A 23170-nucleotide genomic window follows, 5' to 3' on the forward strand; every position below is an offset into this window, starting at 1 on the left:
GAACTATTATTTTCACTGCAGTCTATTATTTTTTGTATCGATTAATTCAAGCCCAAGATGACGTCCTCAAATGTCTTGTTTTGTCCACACCTCAAACGATATTCAGTTTACTGTCACAGAGGAGTGAAGAAACTAGAACATATTCACATTTAACGAGCTGGAATCAGAGAAGTTTCACTTTTTTCATGAAAAATTACTCAAACAGATAAACTGATTATCAAAATAGTTGCCGATTAATTTAATAGTTGACAACTAATCAATTAAATCGATTCATCTTTGCAGCTCTACAAACAGGTGCTGTTTGGGTAAATAATGTTTCTTTTGAGCTGAAGCACACTAGCCACAAAGCATGTGTACAGGTGTGCCCTGTATCAAGGCCTTGTCTTTGATACAGGGCAGAGAAAGGCTGTCTCTGAAAGCAGAGCCAGGGGAACTCCCTCGGAGTAAACTAAAAAGGACTGGAACATGAGACCTACAGCGGGCCATCCCCATCAGCTGGGACTGTCCTCTGGTCCCATTCAAACAGGCACAGGGATTTAACATATACTGTACACACGGATACAAAACGTGCATGTGATTGGTTAGATTTTATCATGACTGTCACAATTGGAAATCAGAATTTAATTTGTTCCCAATAATGAAAATAATAATTATCTATAATCTTGTAGATCCGAAGGGTTTCTTTTTTGGGGGGGGTGCGCACAATAAATCCTTCTTTTATCGTTATCGCGAGATCAACTTGCGTAATGAACACATCGCGAAAGGCTGCGACATATACTACTGCGAGAGACACGTTTTTGAGTTAGATCAAAGAGTATTAGTCGAAAACTGCACTTTAAAATGTCACTGTCATTCTTCTTATTGGTGCCTATTACTGTATGTTCAATTCAGTGTTAAATTTGTTCAATAAAATAATGTTGGAAATTGTTTTGTTTCGTTTTTTTAAATTAAGCGAGCAATTTGTTGTATTTTAGAAGCATACTTAAAGCAGCAGAAAGGCAGAACTAAGTACACTTTGCTATCTGTTTATTTATCGCACGTAATATCGTTAATGCGATATTCAACAACGTTATGGCATATCCCATATTTTCCTTATTGTGCAGCCCTAATTCAAGTAATATCAGTACTTGCCTGCGATAAGTAATGTGTCGTGGCAAACATGTATTTGCCCATTTGTCAAAGTTATTGTGTATACAGTACTTGCTGTTTGGCAGCTGACTCTGGACTCTGGATGTGGGAGCATCCTTGAACCAAGCAGTGAATGCCTGCAGCTACATTCAAACATGACAATGAAATGAAATTTCTAAAATCGGTAATGGAAAATATACATAAGGAGACAGTTAAAAAGGGATAAAATGCGCAAAACCACAATTCTTTACATTGCTTTCCCACCTGAGCAGTTTGGTCCGTTTTAACCGAACCCTGGAGCGTTTCGTCGGGTTCTTCTAAAATACTCACCAGAGGCCCCACGATACGATATTATCACGATACTTATGTCACGGTACGATAGTATTGCAAAACTTTGTCAACATCTGTTTTGTCTTTAAAAAAAAGAAAGAAAATGTCTATGTTTTGTTCATCTCACTTCAATTTTCCATCTAGTGGACTGAAAAAGCAATTGATATTATTCTAGCGCCAAAAGGTTAAATTCTCATGTGCAATTTATATAATAAAAGTGATACTTGGCGTCTATGCATCGATACAGTATTGCCACGGAAAATATCGCGACACTATGCTGCATCGACCGAACTATAGGTGTGAAAGCGCCCTGAGACATGTCCAAACACATACCGGTAATGACATCATTACACACACACACACACACACACACACACACACACACACACACACACACACACACACACACAAAAGTGCATGCAATGGCCACAACCATCTCAAGACAACTTCTGCTCCTCACCCTTTCACTGACAGTGTCAAGCACCACCATTTGTACAAAGACATCACACCTCTGCTTTATGTCTTCACTGCGCGGATCAAACCAGCCGGCTTCTCTTTGACATTGAAGTAAACGCTCTGTTTATAAGAAGCTTCTCTTTCCATTGAGTAACACTCTCGAAAGGTGACAGAGGGCCATGACTATGTGCTGACGCAAAATTCCCTTCATGTCTCACACAGGTTATTATTGCTATCTATCTATCTATCTATTTATTTATTCATTAGTAAGGCTGCTAACTTATCAGGAATGTGCAATCCCTAATCTGTTATTTGTTATGTGCACTCTCTATCATCTACTGCTGGGACATTTCACCTCTTGCTCTTTTTTTACTGCCTTTTTAAAAATGTAAATTATTTGTGTTTGTTGTGATTGTTGTGTTTTTTAATACTCCGGGAACACCAACGTCATTTTGTTGTGATACTGTCGGACAGTGCTGCAATGAAAATAAAGCCCCTTACATTAAGAACAAGGCTTTTTTTTTTAACTTCACGGTGCGTAACCAAAGTGAAGTAACGTCTGATTTGAACCCAAACCCCGACGTTTTTTTCTAAACTGAGTAGTAGTAGTTTTGGTGCCTAAACATAACCAAACTGCGACCGTTATACAACGTTAACGACGTGTTTAAAACTGCAACCATTACATTAGATATGGGGACAGAAAACGCTCCTGTGGGTCGCATTTCCTGCCACCACTAGGGGCGCTAATTTATGAAACACATGAAACCCAGACCGCTCAGCTCAATGCTGATCCACGCTTAACTTTGATTTAAGTAGCGATGGGTCCCGAGACCCGGTTCTATTAAGGACCCGGTTCCAAATTTCTCAAAACCCGAAAATCAAGAAAGTCGGAGCTTATCGATACTGCTATTGAGACTAGTGGATCATAGAACGTTAGGTCTAAAAATAGATACGTGGGTGCCTGGATAGCTCACCTGGTAGAGCGCACACCCATATACAGAGGCTCAGTCCTCAACGGCCGTGGGTTCGATTCCGACCTGCGGCCCTTTTCTGCATGTCATTCCCCCTCTCTCTCCCTTATCATGTCTAAGCTGTCCTGTCACAAATAAAAGGCCTAAAAGGCCCCAAAACAATCTTAAATAAATAATACATTAAAAAAAAATTAAAAAAATACGTGCGCGATCTGGAAAAAATATTTATGAGCCTACTAGCCTCCCCACCGCAAATCATTGAAAACATAGTCGGACTGGCTACGGAGAGCACCGCTCAGTGAGCTCTGGCAGTGAAAAGTCCGCCGGACGGCATCTGCACATACTGCCCGCACAGAGACGGGCTCGGCCATGCTTCAAACTCACAGTGTGATCAGTAGTCTACCGGTGGGGAATTGGAAAGCAAGCGATGATGTGGGAGATAAGGGCCAACTTTAAAAAAAAAAAAAAAATAATCTGCTCTGCCCTGCATCCAAAATCCAAATTCAGTCGCTCGCACTCCGCTCACATGCTCTGCACTAGATGAATTAGAAATAGCCATGTATAGGCAAGGCCGTAACTTTGGGTTCAACAATGGTGGGGTTAAGATCTCCACTTATCTTGCGAGGCAGCTTGTTTCATCATTGGGGGAACAAATTCTAACCAGTGGGTCTTGGGCCCCCCCCCACCTAGGAACTTTGGAGCATATCAAACACTTCATTTCCTGCATTCTGGTGAATTTTTCTGCAACAATGTGTGCCTTTTCTGCATCAATTTATGGTGCAAATGTCTTTATTTATGTAAATATTACTAGTATTAATTAATTATTCTCCTGTATCGTTCAAAACTGTATTTTCAAAACATCACACGTGTTTCTGGATGTTTTTTAAACAGTTCATATTTTGTATGGATCATTAGGATAAGATATTTGGGGGGATTGCACTGGCCAGTTTTGATTACGGGTGGGGTTGGAAATTACGCCTATGCGTATATGTACGCCAGCATCTACACAGAAGGCTTTCTGAGTTCAGTACTGAGACTTATTCCGCACCAGAGGACATAAGCCTCTCAAAGAGATACTGAAGACCGGGTTTACAAGTAGCAGAATCTCAATGACTATAAAACGACAGCTTATAAAATATAAGACATAATGGTGCTGGGGTTCCAAGCAACGTCTGGTTAGTCGTTCAGATGTCTACTAAAACATTTTATTGTGTCTGTTGGCTTCAAATACCCAACAATGCCAACCAAACACAGCTTTTAGGATGAGCCAGCATCCTTTACTGCAGCCTATAAATCCAAGTATTCCTCACAATAAAGCGAGTGATAGTTATTTAACAAGTGAGAGCAGCGAGTTCACGTCACGCGAGTTCATGTGACCCCCCCCCGCCGGCGTGCCAGTTCCGAAACCTGAGGTGGAGGAACACTGTATCCTTTTCCCCCCACACTTTTCCTGCCCCCCGAACAAACCTGCAAGTATAAGAGCTTGTTAATCCAGAGGTGAGATGAATGGCAGCACTGTGTGTGTGTGTGTGTGTGTGTGTGTGTGTGTGTGTGTGTGTGTGTGTGTGTGTGTGTGCGTGCAGGAAGGAGGGCAGGCTGGGACCGCAGATGCAACTCAACTCAGCACAAAGACTGGCTCAGTGCTGCTGCTGTCACACACGGGGAAAGGATGAAAATATACATGTATGCTAAAGCCATACAGTATACAGGAAAAAGCAACAGCAGAGGAATCACAGGGCACATGTGAGCCATATATTTGCCTTTAGTTAGCCAGCTGTACAGCTGCAAAGATTAACCGATTAGTAGTCAACTATTAAATGAATCGCCAACTATTTATATGGGTCATCTCACGACCCCCAGCTTCTTAAATGTGAATATTTTCTAGTTTCTTCACTCCTCTGTAAACTGAATATCTTAAGAGTTGTGGACAAAACGAGACATTTGAGGACGTCGTCTTGGGCTTTGGGAAACACTGATCCACATTTTTCACCATTTCCTGACATTTTATAGACCAAACCAATAATCGATTAATCAAGAAAAGAACTGACAGATTAAATCGACAAAGCAAATAATTAAAAGTTAGTCGCAGCCCTAGCTAGCAGTACCCAGTATTAAAGTTACAGTGTCCATGGGGCGGCAGTATCTCAATCCCAAATGGGATTAATAAATAGTTCTTCTTCTTAAACATTGCCTTTTGTCAGAGTATCCGAGTGACTTCACCACTGGCTTTTATTTTGAAAATGTATAAATAATTATACAGCTAACACACATGACAAAGTCCACCCTGGTGGGGTTAGTAGGCCTGTAACGATTGTCTATAATTGTCTAATTGTCAATTTTTTTTTTTACGTAATCGCGGTTCCTTTGTTTAACCGCAATTAATTGCTAACATTGGCTCCTAAGTTCCTAAGAGTTATGGCTGTTGATGGTAATTGTTGATTTTGTTTAGATATGCCAAATTGTTGGCCTGGATGCCAGTCGAACTTAGCCCCGCCCACAACATTTGAGGTCAGGAAGTTCGGTCTGGACAATAATCCGTTGTGGAGCAACTATGCTCGAACCAGAGCCGTTTGGACCAATCAAAATGTCAGGGCGGGCTTTACACGATGGACAGATGATCAACAGTAACGTAATCAAGCACGTCACCAAAGAGCGCTTGGGTTGAATTCGTTTACAACAAAGATGGCTGCCATCGCGTCTGTTATAGAAGATATCGACAGCACATTCATTTTAAAGAGGAACAGAGAACCGCGATCACGTATGTATACACATTGCCACACCCGTCCGCACGACACGGAAACTGCCGCCTCTGCCTTTGCTCTGTTGAAGCCTGCCTTTGACTTGCAGCTTCCGTGACGTCTGTCTCCGTTGCTCCGATTGGTTGAAGGTCTATCCAATTGAGCGCAGAGGCATTTTCTTTCCTGGTTCGGTTGAAACACGCCCCATAATCACAGCCCAATGGAGCAGTATCAGACTCATATTCTGACTAGAATCTGAGTATGACGACATCAGGCTACCAAATTGTAATTATGTAAGTGATTATTGGGCGGACTGTTGAGCTAAAGCTATGCTGCTAGTTGTTGGTACTTGACCCTATTCACGTTCATAGCAACTAAACTGACAAGGGGGGGGATACAGTTAGAAAAGTTTTATGATAATAAAAGGGCCCAGGTTTACTTCATAGGCTGTGTACCTGTGTTACAACATTATCTGGGTCACATGAAAGTGATAGAACCAAAATATGTATCCTGGGATTCATTCAAAACTTTAATATGACAAGAAAGAGACAATTATATTGCCAATTGCGATTATTTCTGAGACAATTAATTGCACAGCAACATTTGGAATTGTTACAGCTCTAGTTGTTAGTTCTTCGTGTTACAATGTAACACACACAATGTCACCTGGAGGCAAGTGTGTTAGAGAGCGGAACAAATTGAAGGTGAAATATCACTTTGAGCATCAAAGCCAATGTAATCTGCTGTGTGGGCATGTCAAACAGAGGATAACTGGATGCTGCGAGGGCAGGATCCTCAGCCTATTTGCTCCTCTGACCTGCTCCTAATGTGTCGGCTCAGACGAGACTGATAAGGAAAGGACTCTCTTCTTCTTTCTTTTTTTTTATTGCCTCCCGAAAGCAGTGGATAGTGAAATTGAACTTGTGCGACTAATCCAAATTCATTCAGCTGTTCAGGCAGAACAATATCAGTATCAATCCCACACACAGACAAACGCAAGACAAACAAATGACCATAGTGCATTTTAACCACATAAAAAGGACATGTGTCAAATTCAAGGCCGCAGGCCAAATCCGGCCCCTCGCAGATTTTGATCCGGCCCGCATATCAATTTTGGCTCACAATAAATGAAGGCCCACCTACTTTTTGTAGCTTTTTCAATGTTTTGTCGCTTTTTTCTTTGATGGCCAAGTTACTTTTTGCTGCCTTTTTTGGGTTTGATTCTTCCTTGTATTCTACAGGCTAAACTATACAGCAAGGTTTCTTTTTTACTATGTGACAACCCCTTCAATCCTTGTTCTCCTGCTCCCTGGTGATTAAAAGGTAAAGCAGTGGTTTGCTAGCCTGACAAGCCAGACCCACATCAAGATGTTGGGTCTGGGAACTCACCATTGACAGGGCTCAATCCGAGGGGCGGGATAAATGATTGTCTTTCAAATTCCCTCTGCACGCAATAGGATAGCGCTACAACCAAGCAGAGCAACGAAGAAGGTAGCAGAGCTAGTTGATAGATTAAACTTTTGCCGTATCCGTACTCTGAACACATCTTCCTTTTAAAAAAAAATTAATTTCAGTGCCGTTCTTTGTTCTTTTCTCAAAGAAAAGCTTAACTCCAAGTCTTCCAGAAAACCTCTGTTCCCAGCAGCCATAAGCCCGCCCACCGACCCTATACACGATGTGATTGGCCTGACCAGAGTTTGGTTTTTCCAGCTCGCAAGCCAACGGAGAGTGCCTAGACCCCCCCCCGGCTGCAAAATAAAATTTGCTGCCACTAGGGTGCGTCTAGATTTCTAGGCTAGTGGTTTTCAGGTGGCCCGTGGAAAGCGAACACATCTTGGTTCTAATGTAAATGTTGAGGTACAAAAACAGTTAGTAGAGCAGCGGACGAGACGATGTGCTAAAACCTTGGTTGTGTAACAACGAATCCATGCTTACATAATTTTTAGATTTTCAGAATTCACAGAGCTACTATGCTTTTAATTGCACTGCATTACGTTTATCTTACCAATTGTCAGCCTACCACTCATGATTGCCAATATCCCGCTCACACACTGAGAAGATCATTTAAGATACAGTTGGCTCTGGTTTTATGTTAAAATCATTTTCATCATAAAGCAGCACAGCAGGAGAGAAGAACACCCAGGCCTTCTTAACCGAGATGATGCAAATTTGCTGATGGCCTCAGGGATATTCTAGTGTTTGCTATAATTGGGTTAGGGGATGCAGTCTGTTTTGTTAGGTATCAGTAAAGGCCTGTGGCAAAGGCAAACAAGGCAGCACCCTTCCCTGGGGGCCCGTAGTCTAGTCTATATTTAAACTTATTTTAACCACCTGTGTTACTGGGTTAAACACGAGTGTTTCAAATGTGAAGGGGGGGGGCACAAAGCAAACCTGGGCCCTAAAGGGATAAGACAGGCCCAATTGGGTATGGTCACTTTTATAAACTTCAGTAAATTTCAGTTTGTCACTTCCTTTGGTAATTATTGAGCACTACATTTACAAAAATCTGGTATAACCGTTGTGTTGTCTTCCAGTCGACTATACACTATGAAATTATACCTACTTTTTTTAGTTAAAAAAGCTGAAATTAGGAATTATTTTGACTTATACTTAAGATCAGAGGAACATATGTTGAGTGGATAATAGTGGGTGCACAATTCAGAAAATGTCACGATTCGATATCAATTTTTAGGCTCAAGATTCAATTCAAAAAATGATTCACAGTATGTAAATGTATTTACTTTTCCCATGTGATTGCAGTAGACATACAATTAAATATATATATATATATATATATATATATATATATATATATATATATATATATATATATATATATATATATATATATATACACACACACACACACACACACACACACACACACACACACACACACCCCGTATTTTCCGGACTATAAGTCGCATCAGTCAAAAAATGTGTCATGAAGAGGAAAAAAACATATATAAGTCGCACTGGACTATAAGTCGCATTTATTTAGAAATTTATTTCACAAAATCCAAGACCAAGAACAGACATTTAATCTGGAAAGGCAAGTTATTAAACTACACAATAGCACACAGAACAAGGGGCTGAATACGGTAGGTGTCCGGTACGTTAACGTAACGTAACTGCACTGTTGACGAGCCTCTCCCAGCAGCACGTTGTTCAAGCACCTATCTGTGGACTCCTTCCTCCAGCTCTGGCCATCTGGATTTCAGCTGACTAGCTTTCTTTGTTTTCTTCATTGCAGTAAGACTAACCTTTTCGCCAGTCCCTCACAAGTTTCTCTCACTCACTCCAAACTTTCGTTCTGCTGCTCGATTACCGTTTTCGGCTGTGTATTTTACTAACTGCAGTCGCCTGCAGTTTCTTTTCTTTCTCAGTTGTCTTTAGGAGCAGCATATAGTTGTCACAAGCCTAGAGCGCCTCTCGTGGCTGTAGACGGTAATGTTTTCAGCATGAAATAACATTTAAAACATGTTAAATTATATATATTTTAATATATAAGTCGCACCTGACTATAAGTCGCAGGACCAGCCAAAGTATGACAAAAAGTGCGACTTATAGTCCGGAAAATACGGTATATACCGTATTTTCCGGACTATAAGTCGCACTTTTTTTCATACACCGTATTTTCCGGACTATAAGTTGCACTTTTTTTCATATATATCGATTTTTTGGAATTCTATGAATCGATTTTGAATCGGTAGAGCTTGAATCACGATTCAAATGTGAATCGATTTTTTTTTGCACACCCTTAGTGGATAATCACAGGAGGTAAAAAAAACAACTTTGAACAACGGCTCAAATTTGACCTGAGGACAACATGAGGGCTAAAGAAACATTGATACATATGCTTCAGAGGTTTTCCACAGCGCTAAATGTGAACCACAGCTTGGTTTATAAATCAGCTGGACATGGATATCATCTTATTCTGTAGCTAAAAAAAAACGTGACAGCAAGGCTTTCAGCTGCAACAACTGTCATATCAGCAGACCAGTGCAACTTTCAAGGCCACTGACCATCACAGCAGCATTCATCACAGGAGAGAGAGAGAGAGAGAGAGAGAGAGAGAGAGAGAGAGAGAGAGAGAAGGCCTGAGTAGGAGTTTAGAACCTCCATTAGTCCAGTTCCAGCTCAATGCCACAGGGATGAAAGAAAACGTTCATGGGCGCTCATGCGAAGATAAAAGTGCAAGTCCAAGGACACTTGTGCGCGTGAGTCAACACTTTCGTAAGATGTGTAAATTAGCATTTTTAACTTAACCTTTTAGCAAAAGTGTAGACCAAAGTGGAAATCCAATGGTCTTCTCTCAGTAAGTTACGGCCCTACTAAAAAAGGATAAGGAAAGTCATCATTGAACAGTATGACCCCCACGGTGGTCATTGACATCATTACAAAACCTCTTTGACCACCAAGTGTGGACAGGCCTCATAAAAGACGGGGGCTGAATTGATGTCTGAAACACTTTCACACCGCAACAAATGTAATCCTCCTCTGTAAGGAATTATGACACGACAGATAGAAAGGAGAGACTATACATTATCTTTAACAGCAGTTGGACATTGTGTAAAAAGTTCATTTAAAGCAGAGATCTTCAACAAGGGGTCCTCAGAGTAAGCGCAAGAGGGCCAAAATTGTGTAAAAAATATTTTTTTTAAAGTTTGTAATTTCAAAAATTAAAATAAGTCTGAAAATATACATTCATATGAATGCAAAATTGCAATACCAAAAGATAAATTGGCCTATTGGTGGAATAAAATGATTTACACATTGAAGATAAGCTTAGGTAAATATGGTAGCCATACAGTTAAGCTTAAGGAGTCACTGTGCCTTCCAGATGGATGTTTAACATTAAAACATGATGCATAAATAATATCCATTTCTTTTCATCCATTATGCCCAGTTTAAAATGCAACCCAATTGTATACAGATAGCCTTATTTACAATAAGTGTGATTCCAAATGTAGGCTACTACAACTCTAGATAAGAAAATGTTGCCCATGATGCACAGCAGTTAAGATAAAGGGATGTTTGTCAGATGGGAATCTTGGATGTAAAACAAACTCCTCCTGGGCAAATGCTGGACCCCGATTGGCCAGAAATCCCAGCTCCTCTAATTCAGTTGAAGCAAATAATCGAATTTAGGATGTCCAGATGCCCAGCTAAGGCCCGGTCACACATTCCACACAGTGCAGGACTTAAAAAGTACTACATTTTGTTGTGAAAGCAATTGGAAATCATTGCAATCAGTGCATTCACTAGCAGCGGTGAAGTACATCTGTCCATTCCTCTGTGTGAAATTCAACTTTGACACTCAGATTAGCACCACTTACCAAAAGCAACGTCTTTACAGTGCTGACCTTTGAGGTAACAGGGAGCCAGAGAGTCTGACGGAGGATGCTGTCGTAGCTTAGCTGTGTTCTGCCATCCACTTTTATGTAACACTAACCCTTGTCTGCAAAAACAGCTCTTTAAGTGGCTGTAAATTGAAGATGCGCAATTGCCCATTAACTTTAGATTGCAGCTTGTTTTGCTTGCTTAATACTGGACCAATTTCAAAAATTCAACCGAAGGTACCCTTTAAGTACCTTTAAATAAAAAGATGTACAATCCTAAGAACAGAATGCCAGAGGGAGTAAACAGCACATGGGGAAATACAAAAAAAGCTCAGAAGAGCACTAGCATGTGCTTAGCAGTGTGTTTAGCCATTAGCTTGCCGGCTATGGTAGTTCACCGGGTAGCACTGGGAGTAGTGTCCTTACATCACCAAGCTTCTAGCACTTACTGTTTCACTATTCATTTGGCTGTGCCACTGACTGGGAATATAATCTGAAACTGCCCCTGAAAAGCATCATGTTTTCAAACAGTGCTAACAGATAATTACAGTCATTTTTACAAAACGAAAATCCAATTTCAAAAGCGTCTTCACTAAACATCAAACAGATGACACGTATCAGGCACATAAACTCTTCGTGTTGTCCTGTGCACATACAAGCTGCCCTAAGAATACTTTCAAAATGAAAGTCACCAGAGTTGCTTGGTTTAAGTGCAACAGCTCAAACCGCTCATCACCACACCACCTTTTTTTTATGACCACTCCTCCTGGTGCGCGCACACACACGCGCGCGCTCTAACACACACACACCAAAAAAAGATGGTGCTCTAGAGTCCACATGTGTCTCAACTTCCTTCCTCTCAGAGATTGTCATGATGCCACAATAACAAGTCACACGCGGGAAATCAACTGCAGCTGGTTGGCAAGCCAAGAATGATGAAGAGCAGGAGGAAAGCTAAAGATGTTCCTGATTCTTGACCTTTAGGAGACAACAGACCCTGAGTTTTTGTTTTTAACAGTTGAAGCTATGAAAACTACCTCACCACTGAGGGCCTCATACATGCAGAAGTCAATGAAAACCCACCAGTCTTGGATGGTTACTAGTAGCCTACATATTCGTAGTGAAACTGCAACTGTAACCCCCAGAGTTGATCATGTTTAACCTTAAACAAAGACTCCTGCACAGTCATCACGAAAACTAGAGTGGCAAAGTGATGGGTTGAAAACAAGTATAAAATAAAATCTAAGCATCGCATCGTGTGTTTGTGTCCTTTTTGAGTGTTTGTGTGTGAAACGTGTTCTGGAACGGCATCAACAGGTGTGCAGAGAGCTTCGCAGCTACATGCAAATGATGAAAAATGAACTTACACAAACGCGTGGTAGATGAACGCCCAGGTTCTCGGTCTCTCCAGCACGTTGTACAGGTAGTTTTGGAGGCGCCGGTAGCGCACGTTTCTTCGGCCGCTGTGCGCGCTGTATATGAGCGGCTTCCCCAGCAGGCTTAGCCGGGCTCCCTGCTTCCCTCTCAGGCTCTCGGCGCCTCCGGCAGCACCTGCTGCGGTGGAGGCTGACAGCAAACCGTCTCCCGCGTTGTTCATCATCCTCCGTCCGGACTCCACATCTTTCAAGCCGTAGCCTTCGCTACGGTGCCCCGGCGACGTCCTCATCCAGAGCCCGGTGCCGCTTTCGTCTCCGCTGTGGTTCCGGGGCATGGCATCACCAAAGCAGGCATCAAGTGCGCCGAAGTCTTTTCAAGCATGCGCGTCGTGTGCTGGGAGCAACGTGCCCTGGACGAACAAAACACTACACGCGCGAGACGCAGTCTAACAGGCGCTGTGAGCGGAACCGTTGCCAGAGCCAGGCACACTGTTTACCGTCACACTTTGACCGCCCCTCTTTCCTCTTGCACCTCTTCGCGAGCCATTTACGCCACCGCCGCCGCGCGTAAAAGGTATCCACGCGCCTGTCCCGTGCACGCTGCTGTTTAACGTGACAAAATAACAAAGATATATACAGTATGTGTCCGGTGGAGCTGGGGGGGGAAAGAGATATTTTTGGTATTAAATTTTCTTCCCAGCACGCTTTGTTACCGCCTGTTGCTTCAACACACGCTGCGCGTGCACGACAGATGCGCATCTGTGCTCCTGGCCGTTTCCGCGAGCGACTTTAATTTGATCCTGAACAATACATTTCCCTCCAGGAGTTGTTTTATTAGGTGGCGGTGCGGCAAGGTAAGGCGGGAGAAATGCAAATGAGCAACCGTCGCCCCTTGTTTAATGTAATTTCCCGAAAAAGTTCCAAATTACACCACGTTTTTGAAAAGCCTATCAGGTAACATCACTCTGGTGAGTTTTCCACTTGGTCGGCTGGAAAAGTAACCACACCGAGGACGGCTCACTGCACATCTGCAGAAAATATTATGCTGAAACCAAATTAAGCCTATTTTTTTTTTTTTAAATGCAGTAATGTGTTCGGTAAATGTGGTTTCAGCAAACGTGCTTATGTTTATTTGCGCAACAAAAACTTGCGGTCAATCTTTCAGGACTGGTCTGTCACCTGCTGTCCTTGAAAGCACCATAGACAGACAGATGGATGGATGGATGGATGGATGGATGGATGGATGGATGGACTTTATTACTGTAATCCCAAACTGGGAAATTATTCTGTTACATAAGATAACAAAAGATCTAAATGCCAGAACACCTAGTGAAAAAATACAGTATACTTAAAGGAAAGAAAAGAATGTAGGCCTACATGTATATACAAGTGTAGAATAAAATGTACAACCTACGTAGGTATACATAGTATATATGACAAAATAAAATATGTATAATAATGTATGCATGTACAATATCTCTGGTTTAATCCTGAGAAGGATCCTCAAGAAGTTGAACAAACTGAAAGTACTGCTTCCTTTGTGCCGTTACAGCCTAAATTGAAAGTAGTTTGAAAAAATGTGATGCCAGTTCTGCCTCCGCATGGACTTCCTCTTCACAGTCTAACGCACAGTAAGGTACAAACTCAGTTCCAGACTTGTTATTCGTCACATAGTGTTCATGTAAAGATTTGTCATCATAAACCTGACTGGATGCATCAAAGCGCTGACCACATGTGTGAAGAACTTGACTCCACGGATAGTGGAAGATAGTTGTAGCACGGGTCAGTTGTAACACGTCCAATTTCTCCAATCAGGAACAAGTTTGGAATCACCTGATTCACTCTAAACATAATCTATTTAGTCTGACAGACACTGCACATTTTTGAAAGAAAAAAAATCATTTTTAGGTAGGAAAGTATTTTATTTTATTTTTTTTACTTAATTTATTTTTGGGGCTAGCAATGCCAGCTTTGTAGTTAAACTCAAGTAACTTCAATTATGTTTATTGTGTGTCTATATGGATATCTTTCATGCAGGTTGTTAGTGCTAATGTTTTAGCTGTTCGCTGTGAATTAAGAGTCTGGGTTACAACATGTTACAACCTACCCCAAGAAAAATGTTGGTTGTATTTATGTTTTTTTTCTTTTAATTTTCAGTCTTGGAAAAGAAAGATAGACTGAGGCGTGCCTCTCAACACATACACACACAAATATACTGTTTAAAAGTCATTTAAGTGTTGAATAAAAGTTTCAATATCAAGTTTTTTGTCATAATCCTAGTTTCATGATGTTACATTTCACCCCATTGTATATCATAATGTTATATTTCACCACAGGGCATGGTACAACTGACCCCGGACTATGGGGTCAATTGTAACATTTTCCTCCTTGTGTTTGAGAGTAAACCATGCATTTTCTGTTTGGGTTGTAGAGATAACAGTTACACCATTTAATACCAGACACATGCAATTAGTTTTTATCACATTTTGAACCCACTGGCTTAAAAGAGCTCCAAGATACAGACAGAAATGTCAAAAATCTTACAACTATCCCCGGTCTCCCCTACTCAGTGTGTGGGTAGCAGAGAGCATGGAAGTGTGTATGCTCATATGAAATAGAAGCTGAAAGTGTGCAGACAAACAAACTTTAGTCCCTTCTGCCATTGCACTGCTGAACGAAGCCATCTCGCTGACTTTGTATAGATCCGGTGTCGTTGTTGTAAATGTGCTTGTTTCTATGTGTCTATCTATATACCTGTCCATCTTCGTCCGCTTATCCGGTATCGGGTCACGGGGGGAGCAGCTATCTGTTGATGTGTTTGTCCGTGTATATTGCCATGTGCACTAGGGTGTAATTTACACACACACACACACACACACACACACACACACACACACACACACACATACTTTCAAATTGTGAACATTTTTGACTCTAAAATGATTCTCTCAAGTCTTGGCGACCGCCCCTATATTAAACAACAAAGAAAGTAAGACATCTTTTTCTTATAGTTTGATAGCCTACTATTCTTTTTGGCACAATTTATCATTACGATCAACTTAATCATTTCCTGGATTTTGTATCATCATAGTCCCTAAATGTATGTAGAAATGGGATTCAAATCGGAAACATTTTTCTGGCGGATGACCCCCAGACCCCCTGTTTTGTGTCCCATCCACTTATAAAACCAAAGTTGCACCCTTGCGAGGTACATGAAAGAGACTGTTAAAACAAATCTCCCTCATGGGACAATATCTATCTATCTATCTATCTATCTATCTATCTATCTATCTATCTATCTATCTATCTATCAGTCTCAGAGCAGTTGCTGAGCGACTCCCTCTGTCTTCCAACAAACTACGCCATCTACTGGTGGCTGCAGCGCCAGACAGCCTTTGTGCACATGGCAGATCCTCTCTTTTGCTCTCAGTGGTTTCTGTCTGTTTCTTGCCGTTTGATCCTGAAGTATATGATACGACCTGGTCACAGGCAGGGATACCTTCTGGGCACTGAAGCGAACACAGTTTGATGGAGGGTGCGTATAAGATATTGGTGATCCATGGTGTCAGAATTATTCCTACACTGACAAGAAAGTGTTTAGCAGATAAAGTAATCAAATACAAGCCTGAGAAGTACTTTAGTGTACTCTACCAGAAACTAGCATTGTATTTGCCTATTTTGGCTATTCATTTCCTCCTCTGCATTCTCAGATTCTCAAACACTGTACCCTTTGCTCTGTTTTATTAAATTAGTTCAGTTCAGTCACTTTATTGTCCCAGATGGGAAACAATTTTTATTTATTTTTTTAAGATTATTTTTTGGGGCATTTCTGCCTTTAATGGATAGGACAGCTCAGAGAGAGAGAGGGGGAAGATGCACAGGAAACCGTCACAGGTCAAACCCTGGACCTTCTGCCTCGAGGAATGATGGAGGATGATTTCCTTAAAGCAACACCAAAGATTCTTTTGTACCTTAAAATAATGTTTCCAAAATTCATTCATTCATTCAATTTCAGTGGTTCATCAACTCGTAACAGGGTGAACGGCACTTCTGCATTCGCTTTGCGGCCCTCTATCGGCTATAACCGCACTATGCAAGTTTGCCAGATCGGGTAGCGGATTTGTAGTTTGAATGATAACGGTAATGGACAATTCCGCCTTCAACCTGTAGGGGGACCGAAGAGGAAAAGTGCTTTTAAATCAATGACCGTGTCACTGGTCTTTGTGGCATTTCATTGGAGAAAGGCCCTTATCACACTATTGGACAAACTCATCTACCACTGGCCCAATGCTCAGATTCATCTTACTGGAGCAGACTGATAATGACTGTATCATCAGCAAATGTCAGGATGTGCCTGCCCCCATGCTGGCTTCTACAGTCATTGGTATGAAGAACGTACAGCAATGGGGATGGAATACAACCCTGAGGAGAGCCTGACTTGTAGTCAGTGTTGTAATGTAACAAAGTACAAATACTCCGTTACTGTACTTAAGTAGAATTTTCACGTAGCTGTACTTTACTTCATTATTTATATTTCTGTAAAAGTTCACTTTTACTCCACTATATATCCTAAATAAAATGTATTCTTTTACTCCGCTACATTTTCCCTAAGCATGATAGCTTCGTTACTCGTTATTTGCAAGACATGTTTTCGTACGTTGGAGTGAACAAAAATGTTTAATTCTGTTTCTGTTTTTCTCTTTATTGATGTCAGACTTTGAATTTGATGTTTAAGAAGGTGTGGTAACCCTGAATAGTATTCACTATGAGGAAGCCACAATAAAGTTCATAATCAGTTACTTTTAGTTTTACTTCTAATAGTTAAATACATTAACATCATAACATTACTTTTGATACTTAAGTATAGTAAATATCAGATACTTTAAGACTTTTACTCAAGTAATATTCTAAAAGGTGACTTCAACTTCTATCAAAGTCATTTTCTGGTAAGATACCTTTTTATTTATGTATTTATTTTTGGTATTTTAGGCCTCTATGTGTTAGGACAGTTTAAGGACAGCACATGTTCTACCAGGTGAGCTACCCAGGAGCCCAAGGTACTTTTACTAAAGTATTGCTTTCAAGTACATTATAAAAGACTGCTTGTAGTCAAGTGGTGCTGTGCAGCCAAAGTGTCCAAACCCAGAGAACGCTCGGTTACGTTGTAACCTTGGATCTCTGAGTGAAGAGACTATCTCTCAAGCTGTGGGCTTCTTGGAGACGGTTCCGATCAAACAGTCAACATCAAAAATCAGAGATTCCACTCCAGCACAGGTTCTTTATAGGGCGTGGCCGGCAAGTGTGTCTTAAAGAAGTATCCACGTACCTGACCTCAGGGGGATCATCCCCGTACCTATGGAATATGTATTGGTGGAAAGATAGTCTCTTCACTCAGAGAACTTGACTTTACATTTTGGTGGAGATCCCAACATTTCCAAAGATACCAAATATGTCCAGCTAAATATGGGGGAAATGTATATTAAAGTCTTGGAGTCAAGCATGAAAGTTTATTCTTGACTTAATGTTCACTTACTTTTAGTTCTTTCAATCAGCGGAGGAAGTTCGATCAGCTGTCATAAGTAAACCGTGAGTTGGGATTCTTTTTGTAAATTAAGGGCCTTGGGTTAAACTGTTTCGCTCACTGTAGTCTCGCTTTGCCAGACCATGTGTGTCCATGTATTTGTAGTATCAAATCATAACAAGAGTTATCTAAAGACACTTTACAGATCTGGTCTAGACCACACTCTATAATTTACAAGGACCCAACAGATCAGGTCTAGACCACACTCTATAATTTACAAGGACCCAACAATTCCAGTAATTCCCCCAAGAGCATGCATTTAGAGCAACAGTGGTGAGGAAAAACTCCCTTTTAGGGGGAAACCATGGTACCATTATCTGATTTAATTGGAGAAACAGTGGGGTAAAATGTGTGTGATTTTGTAATGTGAATATCTTCTGATTGTTAATGTTGTTTTTACCCTATGTTTTAACTTTTTTTTTAAATGAAAGAAACTGAGGACAAATGTGCTGAAATGTACAGAAACTGTACACGTTGAAATGGAAGTCAACATTTCCTCTTGAGAGAAAGCAGTTAGTTACAAACGGGGCAGTTATCATCAAATCTGGTCACAGGATGAGTTGGCTTCCTGCAACAAGCGCATGCACCCCGTCATGCAACAAGTATAGACATTAGAGTGACGCAATACAGTCTTTTTTTTAATGTCAGGAGGCATAATTCAACATAAATTTAGATATCATTTTTTTCCTCAAAGTTTTTGTTTGCTTACTTTACTTACTTTTTACCCACTTTCTTTTGGAAGATCATTGCCATGGAGATTGGAGAATATTAAAAATGATAATAAGATAAGATACGATTCCTTAATTGTCATTGCATTTACATACAAAGAGATTCAGGTGCACTACCTGAGACGGTGCTCAACAATATCCCTTAAAACATACATTAAATATACATTAACTATACCTATCCAAAACATGTCACGTTCACACACATGCAACTCACATACACTACACAATGTCAACATACTGTTACTATGTTAAAAGAGTAAAAAGGTTAAAATGTGTGTTGTGTATTGCACCATTTGTAATAAAATAAAGGATAACTGCAAGAAAAATTCATATTGCACAGTTGTGTCTATACGGTCCTCGTCATGCAACAAGTGGAGACATTAGAGTGACGCAATACAGCCACGTTGAACACTCAAAGTAAACACATAATTCAACTTAGATATAATTTTTTTTCCCAAAGTTTCTGTTTGCTTACTTTTATCTTCACCCACTTTCTTTTGGAAGATCATCTCCATGGATAATATATAAAAAAAAAAAAAAAGAACTTCCATCGATGTGTGACCTTTGACCTGATCAGAAAGATTAACCCATTTCCTGGGCGCAGCATGGAAATTTCCCCATGGCCTCTGACATGTGTGATCTGCGGTTCTCCTTTCCACCATGCTTCGTATCCACACTTTGTACACTGGGGTCCTGACCCCTGATGCTGTGACGCTGGGGGAACTGGGGGGGGGGTGAGGCCCCGGCAAGCATGGCAGTGCTGGTGGGAGGGTTAGCCAAGATTGCCTGCAGATGTTGTTTCGGGGGGGCCCTCTGCTTATTTAATGAGAGGATGTGGGACATAAATCTCCCAAGCCCTCTGCTGCACTATATCATATGTGAGGTCACACATGAGGCCATTTTGGTTCAACTTCCTGTTCACTAAGAGCCACTGTAGCAGCATGCGAGGCATAGACTCATGGTGTTTTAATGTAGTAGTAGTACACGGCTGTCATGTGCTTTTATCAATCAATACTACATAATCAAACGCTTGCTCTCCGGAAATGTACCTCTCTCAAAAGCTACATAGAGAGAGAAGAGCATCCAGTCTGTGAAAGGATGAAAATGATAGTAATGATTAACTATGAATGGAGGCACAGCCTTGCCTGTAACGGATCATTATGATTAAAAGGAACACTCATTAGCAGAGTATGGGCAGAATGAGTGTAGCAGCCCAGACCTCCCTTAATTACAATTATCCAATACAACAATAGACAGGATTTATCACTTTAAATGAGCAGGAAGAAATGGAAGGATCAATATAACCGATAAGTAACACTAATACAACCGTGAGACTTAGTTCTCTTAATGGTGATAAAAGATCTTCAAATGATTAAATGTTAGGTTGCATTGTTCTGACCCAAAACACAGAGACTAAACATGAGACTAAGAGAGGCAGGTTTAAAGGTGTCTTTAATGCAAAAAGTCAATACTCAAGGTTGAATGTGCAGCAGGGAGTAACAGGGCTGAATCTAGTCTATATCCACGATGTTCCACTTCCGGGATTGCTCCGTTGCCACCGGAAATTCCACCGGTTGACACTCTTTTCGGCCAGATGTCTGTTACCTTCCGCTTTCTTTGTGTTGTATCTTGAGGTCAGAACGCATTCTCATAAACGGGTTTGTATGATATTGTATGAAAATGTATGCACACCAATTTGTATGATATCCTAAGATATTAGGCGACTTCCGGCTGATCACGTGACGCCAGCTACAGAGCTCCGTGAGCTGTCGGTCGTATCAGCGGCCTTTGGTAGTTGAGTTTAGCCGACAAAAGGTGACTGCGAGCCGGGTACAGGGAACCGCGAGATGATGGCCTTTCAAAGGCTGTGGCAGTTGAGTTTAGCCGACAGAAATTTCAGCGTCATGTGGTGACGACACGTTTAGGCACAAAAATGACTAGTTAAGTTTAGGGAACATGGCAGATGCAAATACAACATCCCCTCTTCTGTTAGCTCTGTTTTGGTCTCCACCATCCATCTCCTGAGGGAAATATCTGGCTCTTTAGCTGCTAAATGCTCGACTGTTTTCACCAGCTAGTTGCTAACGTTGCTGCTTGGTTGGTAGCTTTTTGGCTGAAGAGTTTGTTACTATGGGATGCAGATCTATTCATGGATATTCAGATGTTTGAAATGTTCAGTTATCCAGTGGAACACGTGTGATGGTCAGTGGGGGAATGTAACATACAGTACATTTACTCAAGTACTGTGCTTAAGTACAAATGTTGAGGCACTTGCACTTTACCTGAGTCTTTTCTTTTCATGCCACTTTCTACTTCTACTCTACTACATTTCAGAGAGAAATATTGTACTTTTTACTCCACTACATTCATCTGACAGCTTTAGTTACTAGTTACTTTACACATTAAGATTTTTGCACACAAAACTTATGTAGTTTTTAAAATACGATGTTTTATTATAAATTAAACTACCCAACAATATAAATGAGTAGCTGAAATGATAAGCCGATTCAACACTTAGCTGATTGACAGAACTGTTTGGATCGTTTCCATTTTTCTGCATTGAGTACTTTTACTTTTAAAACTTTAAGTACATTTTCCTGATGATACTTACATACTTTTACTTAAGTAACATTTTCAATGAAGAACTTGTAACTTGTACTTGTAACATAGTATTTTTTACAGTGTGGTATTAGTACTTTTACGTAAGTAAAGGGTCTGAATACTTCTTCCACCGCTGTTTATTACCTTCTGTTAAGAGATGGGCCATGGATTATATGAATGAAAATGGGGGAATGGAGCCAGAGGAGAAGACATGGGAAATCCCTGAGCTATAAAATTAAGGTCAGAGTGGTAAAAAAATCTGAATAATTCTTCCATCACTTGTGATGGTCTTATGACTTAAGACTCTGAATTGATCTCCTAAGTTTAAGGAGGCGCTGCTTTGCCGAGATATACAAGGGAATCATTGACTGAGGACGTTTATGGGACAAAGGGAAAATATGAACTTTCCCACAAACATGGCAGCAGATCCCATTTTGACAATCTGACCTTTTGACATGATGTCAAAGGTAACTGCAGATAGAGAATCATATAAACATGATAAAAAAACTGGATTATTTTAGCTCGGAGATTTGGACGGGGACATTGAAATGAAAAGGCGAGTCGAGAAGCACTTTTCTTCCACACATTCTTTTTATTTGTAAATAATAAAAATGAACTTTTTTTTTTAAATATAAAACATACACATCATTTGAGCCACATCTGTTATACAAACAAGTAATGTTGCAGTGAATGCTTTACTTGAATTTTCTTTTTGTTTCAGTGGAACACAGAAGTTGTAAACAATCAGCAATTTTTTTTTTCCTGTTGTAATACTGACAAAGAAAAAAAGAAAAAGAAAAAAGGAAAAACCAGCTTCACCGGACGATGAAAAGAAAAGTCAACTCTTCTGAAGAGGGACTGAACATGGCCGGGGGGGGGGGTTCAGACATCGGGTTTGAAGCACAAAGAAGTGTTCAGACGACAACCTTTAGTGGTACACCTGTAGTTTAAACTCGGCCAGTTTGTGACACAAGTCCATCATCTTGTGTTGTCCCGCTGCATGGTCCCTATGACGTATTACTCGCTCCTCATTACATGACTTGGCCCCTTTTTGCAAATCTCACTGAACCCAATGAAAACCCAGGGAATGGCTGTCGAGTATTTACAGTGTATGACTCTCTGTGCATCTGCGTTTATTCTTTATATATAAACGTAACAGTTTCATGTGTTAGCATATCTGAAATCATTATGTTGGAACATAATTCACATTTCCATAGAAGTGGATCTGATTTGTACATATTTATTCATACATCATCTCAGCCCCTTGGAGGTATACTATGGTGTGGAATAAGGAGGGGCTGTGAGGTCTAGCGCAGTACTACTGTGCAGTACTGTACAGCTTCTGGAAGGGGACGAGGAAAAGACATCAATGTAATCTTGGGATTTAGTTTGAGAGACATTCAGCACCGGACTGAGGGATGTGGAATTGACTGCAGTTGAGTTCAAATGTCTTTTGCGTAATGGGAATGGCTTCGGTTTCTTGGTTTTATCTCTTTAATATTCAAGTACGAGCAAACTGTACAACTGCATGCAACATACAAGCGGCCCTACAGTATGTGGAACTAACACACGTATCTAGTTCAGTTATCTTTTCTTTTCTTTTTTTTCTTTTTTTTTTTACTGTATCTGTTTTGTTTTACAAAAAAAATGTGCATGCAGCTCAGATCAGGTTCCAAAGTCATGCTGGCCCCACCATTTTTCCTGGTGGGAGGAGTCTGCAGGCCGAAACGGAGGATGAGCATAGATGTTGGTGTCCCGACAGAGCAGTCTGATTGGTTACTTTCACATTCACAGAGATGCACAAAGAGGAAACTGTGAGCGATTCTTCTTTTTCTGTTTGTTTGTCTGTTTCCTAACAACGGGACAAAGAATCGAATGGAACCAGTGACGGGATTTTCCTTTTCTTTTTTTTTAACTAT

At 40.7% G+C, this 23170-nt stretch overlaps 1 protein-coding gene across 4 annotated transcripts in view; it reads right to left on the reverse strand.

Annotated features, from left to right (window-relative positions):
• Window positions 1-13101, reverse strand: part of LOC144527125 (potassium voltage-gated channel subfamily KQT member 5-like) — a 172945-nt gene extending 159844 nt beyond the window's left edge. For 2 of the 4 annotated variants that reach the window (XM_078265024.1, XM_078265033.1), the window contains exon 1: window positions 12333-13100. In XM_078265024.1, coding sequence (XP_078121150.1) covers window positions 12333-12676 — 344 coding nt within the window. In that variant the 5' untranslated portion in view covers window positions 12677-13100. Of the gene's footprint in view, window positions 1-12332 lie in introns of all 4 variants that reach the window. The other 2 variants (XM_078265016.1, XM_078265040.1) reach the window with 2 other exon arrangements.
• Window positions 13102-23170: the final 10069 nt, after the last annotated feature.

This window comes from Sander vitreus, chromosome 2, assembly GCF_031162955.1.
Source record: "Sander vitreus isolate 19-12246 chromosome 2, sanVit1, whole genome shotgun sequence".
Taxonomy (NCBI): Eukaryota; Metazoa; Chordata; class Actinopteri; order Perciformes; family Percidae; genus Sander; species Sander vitreus.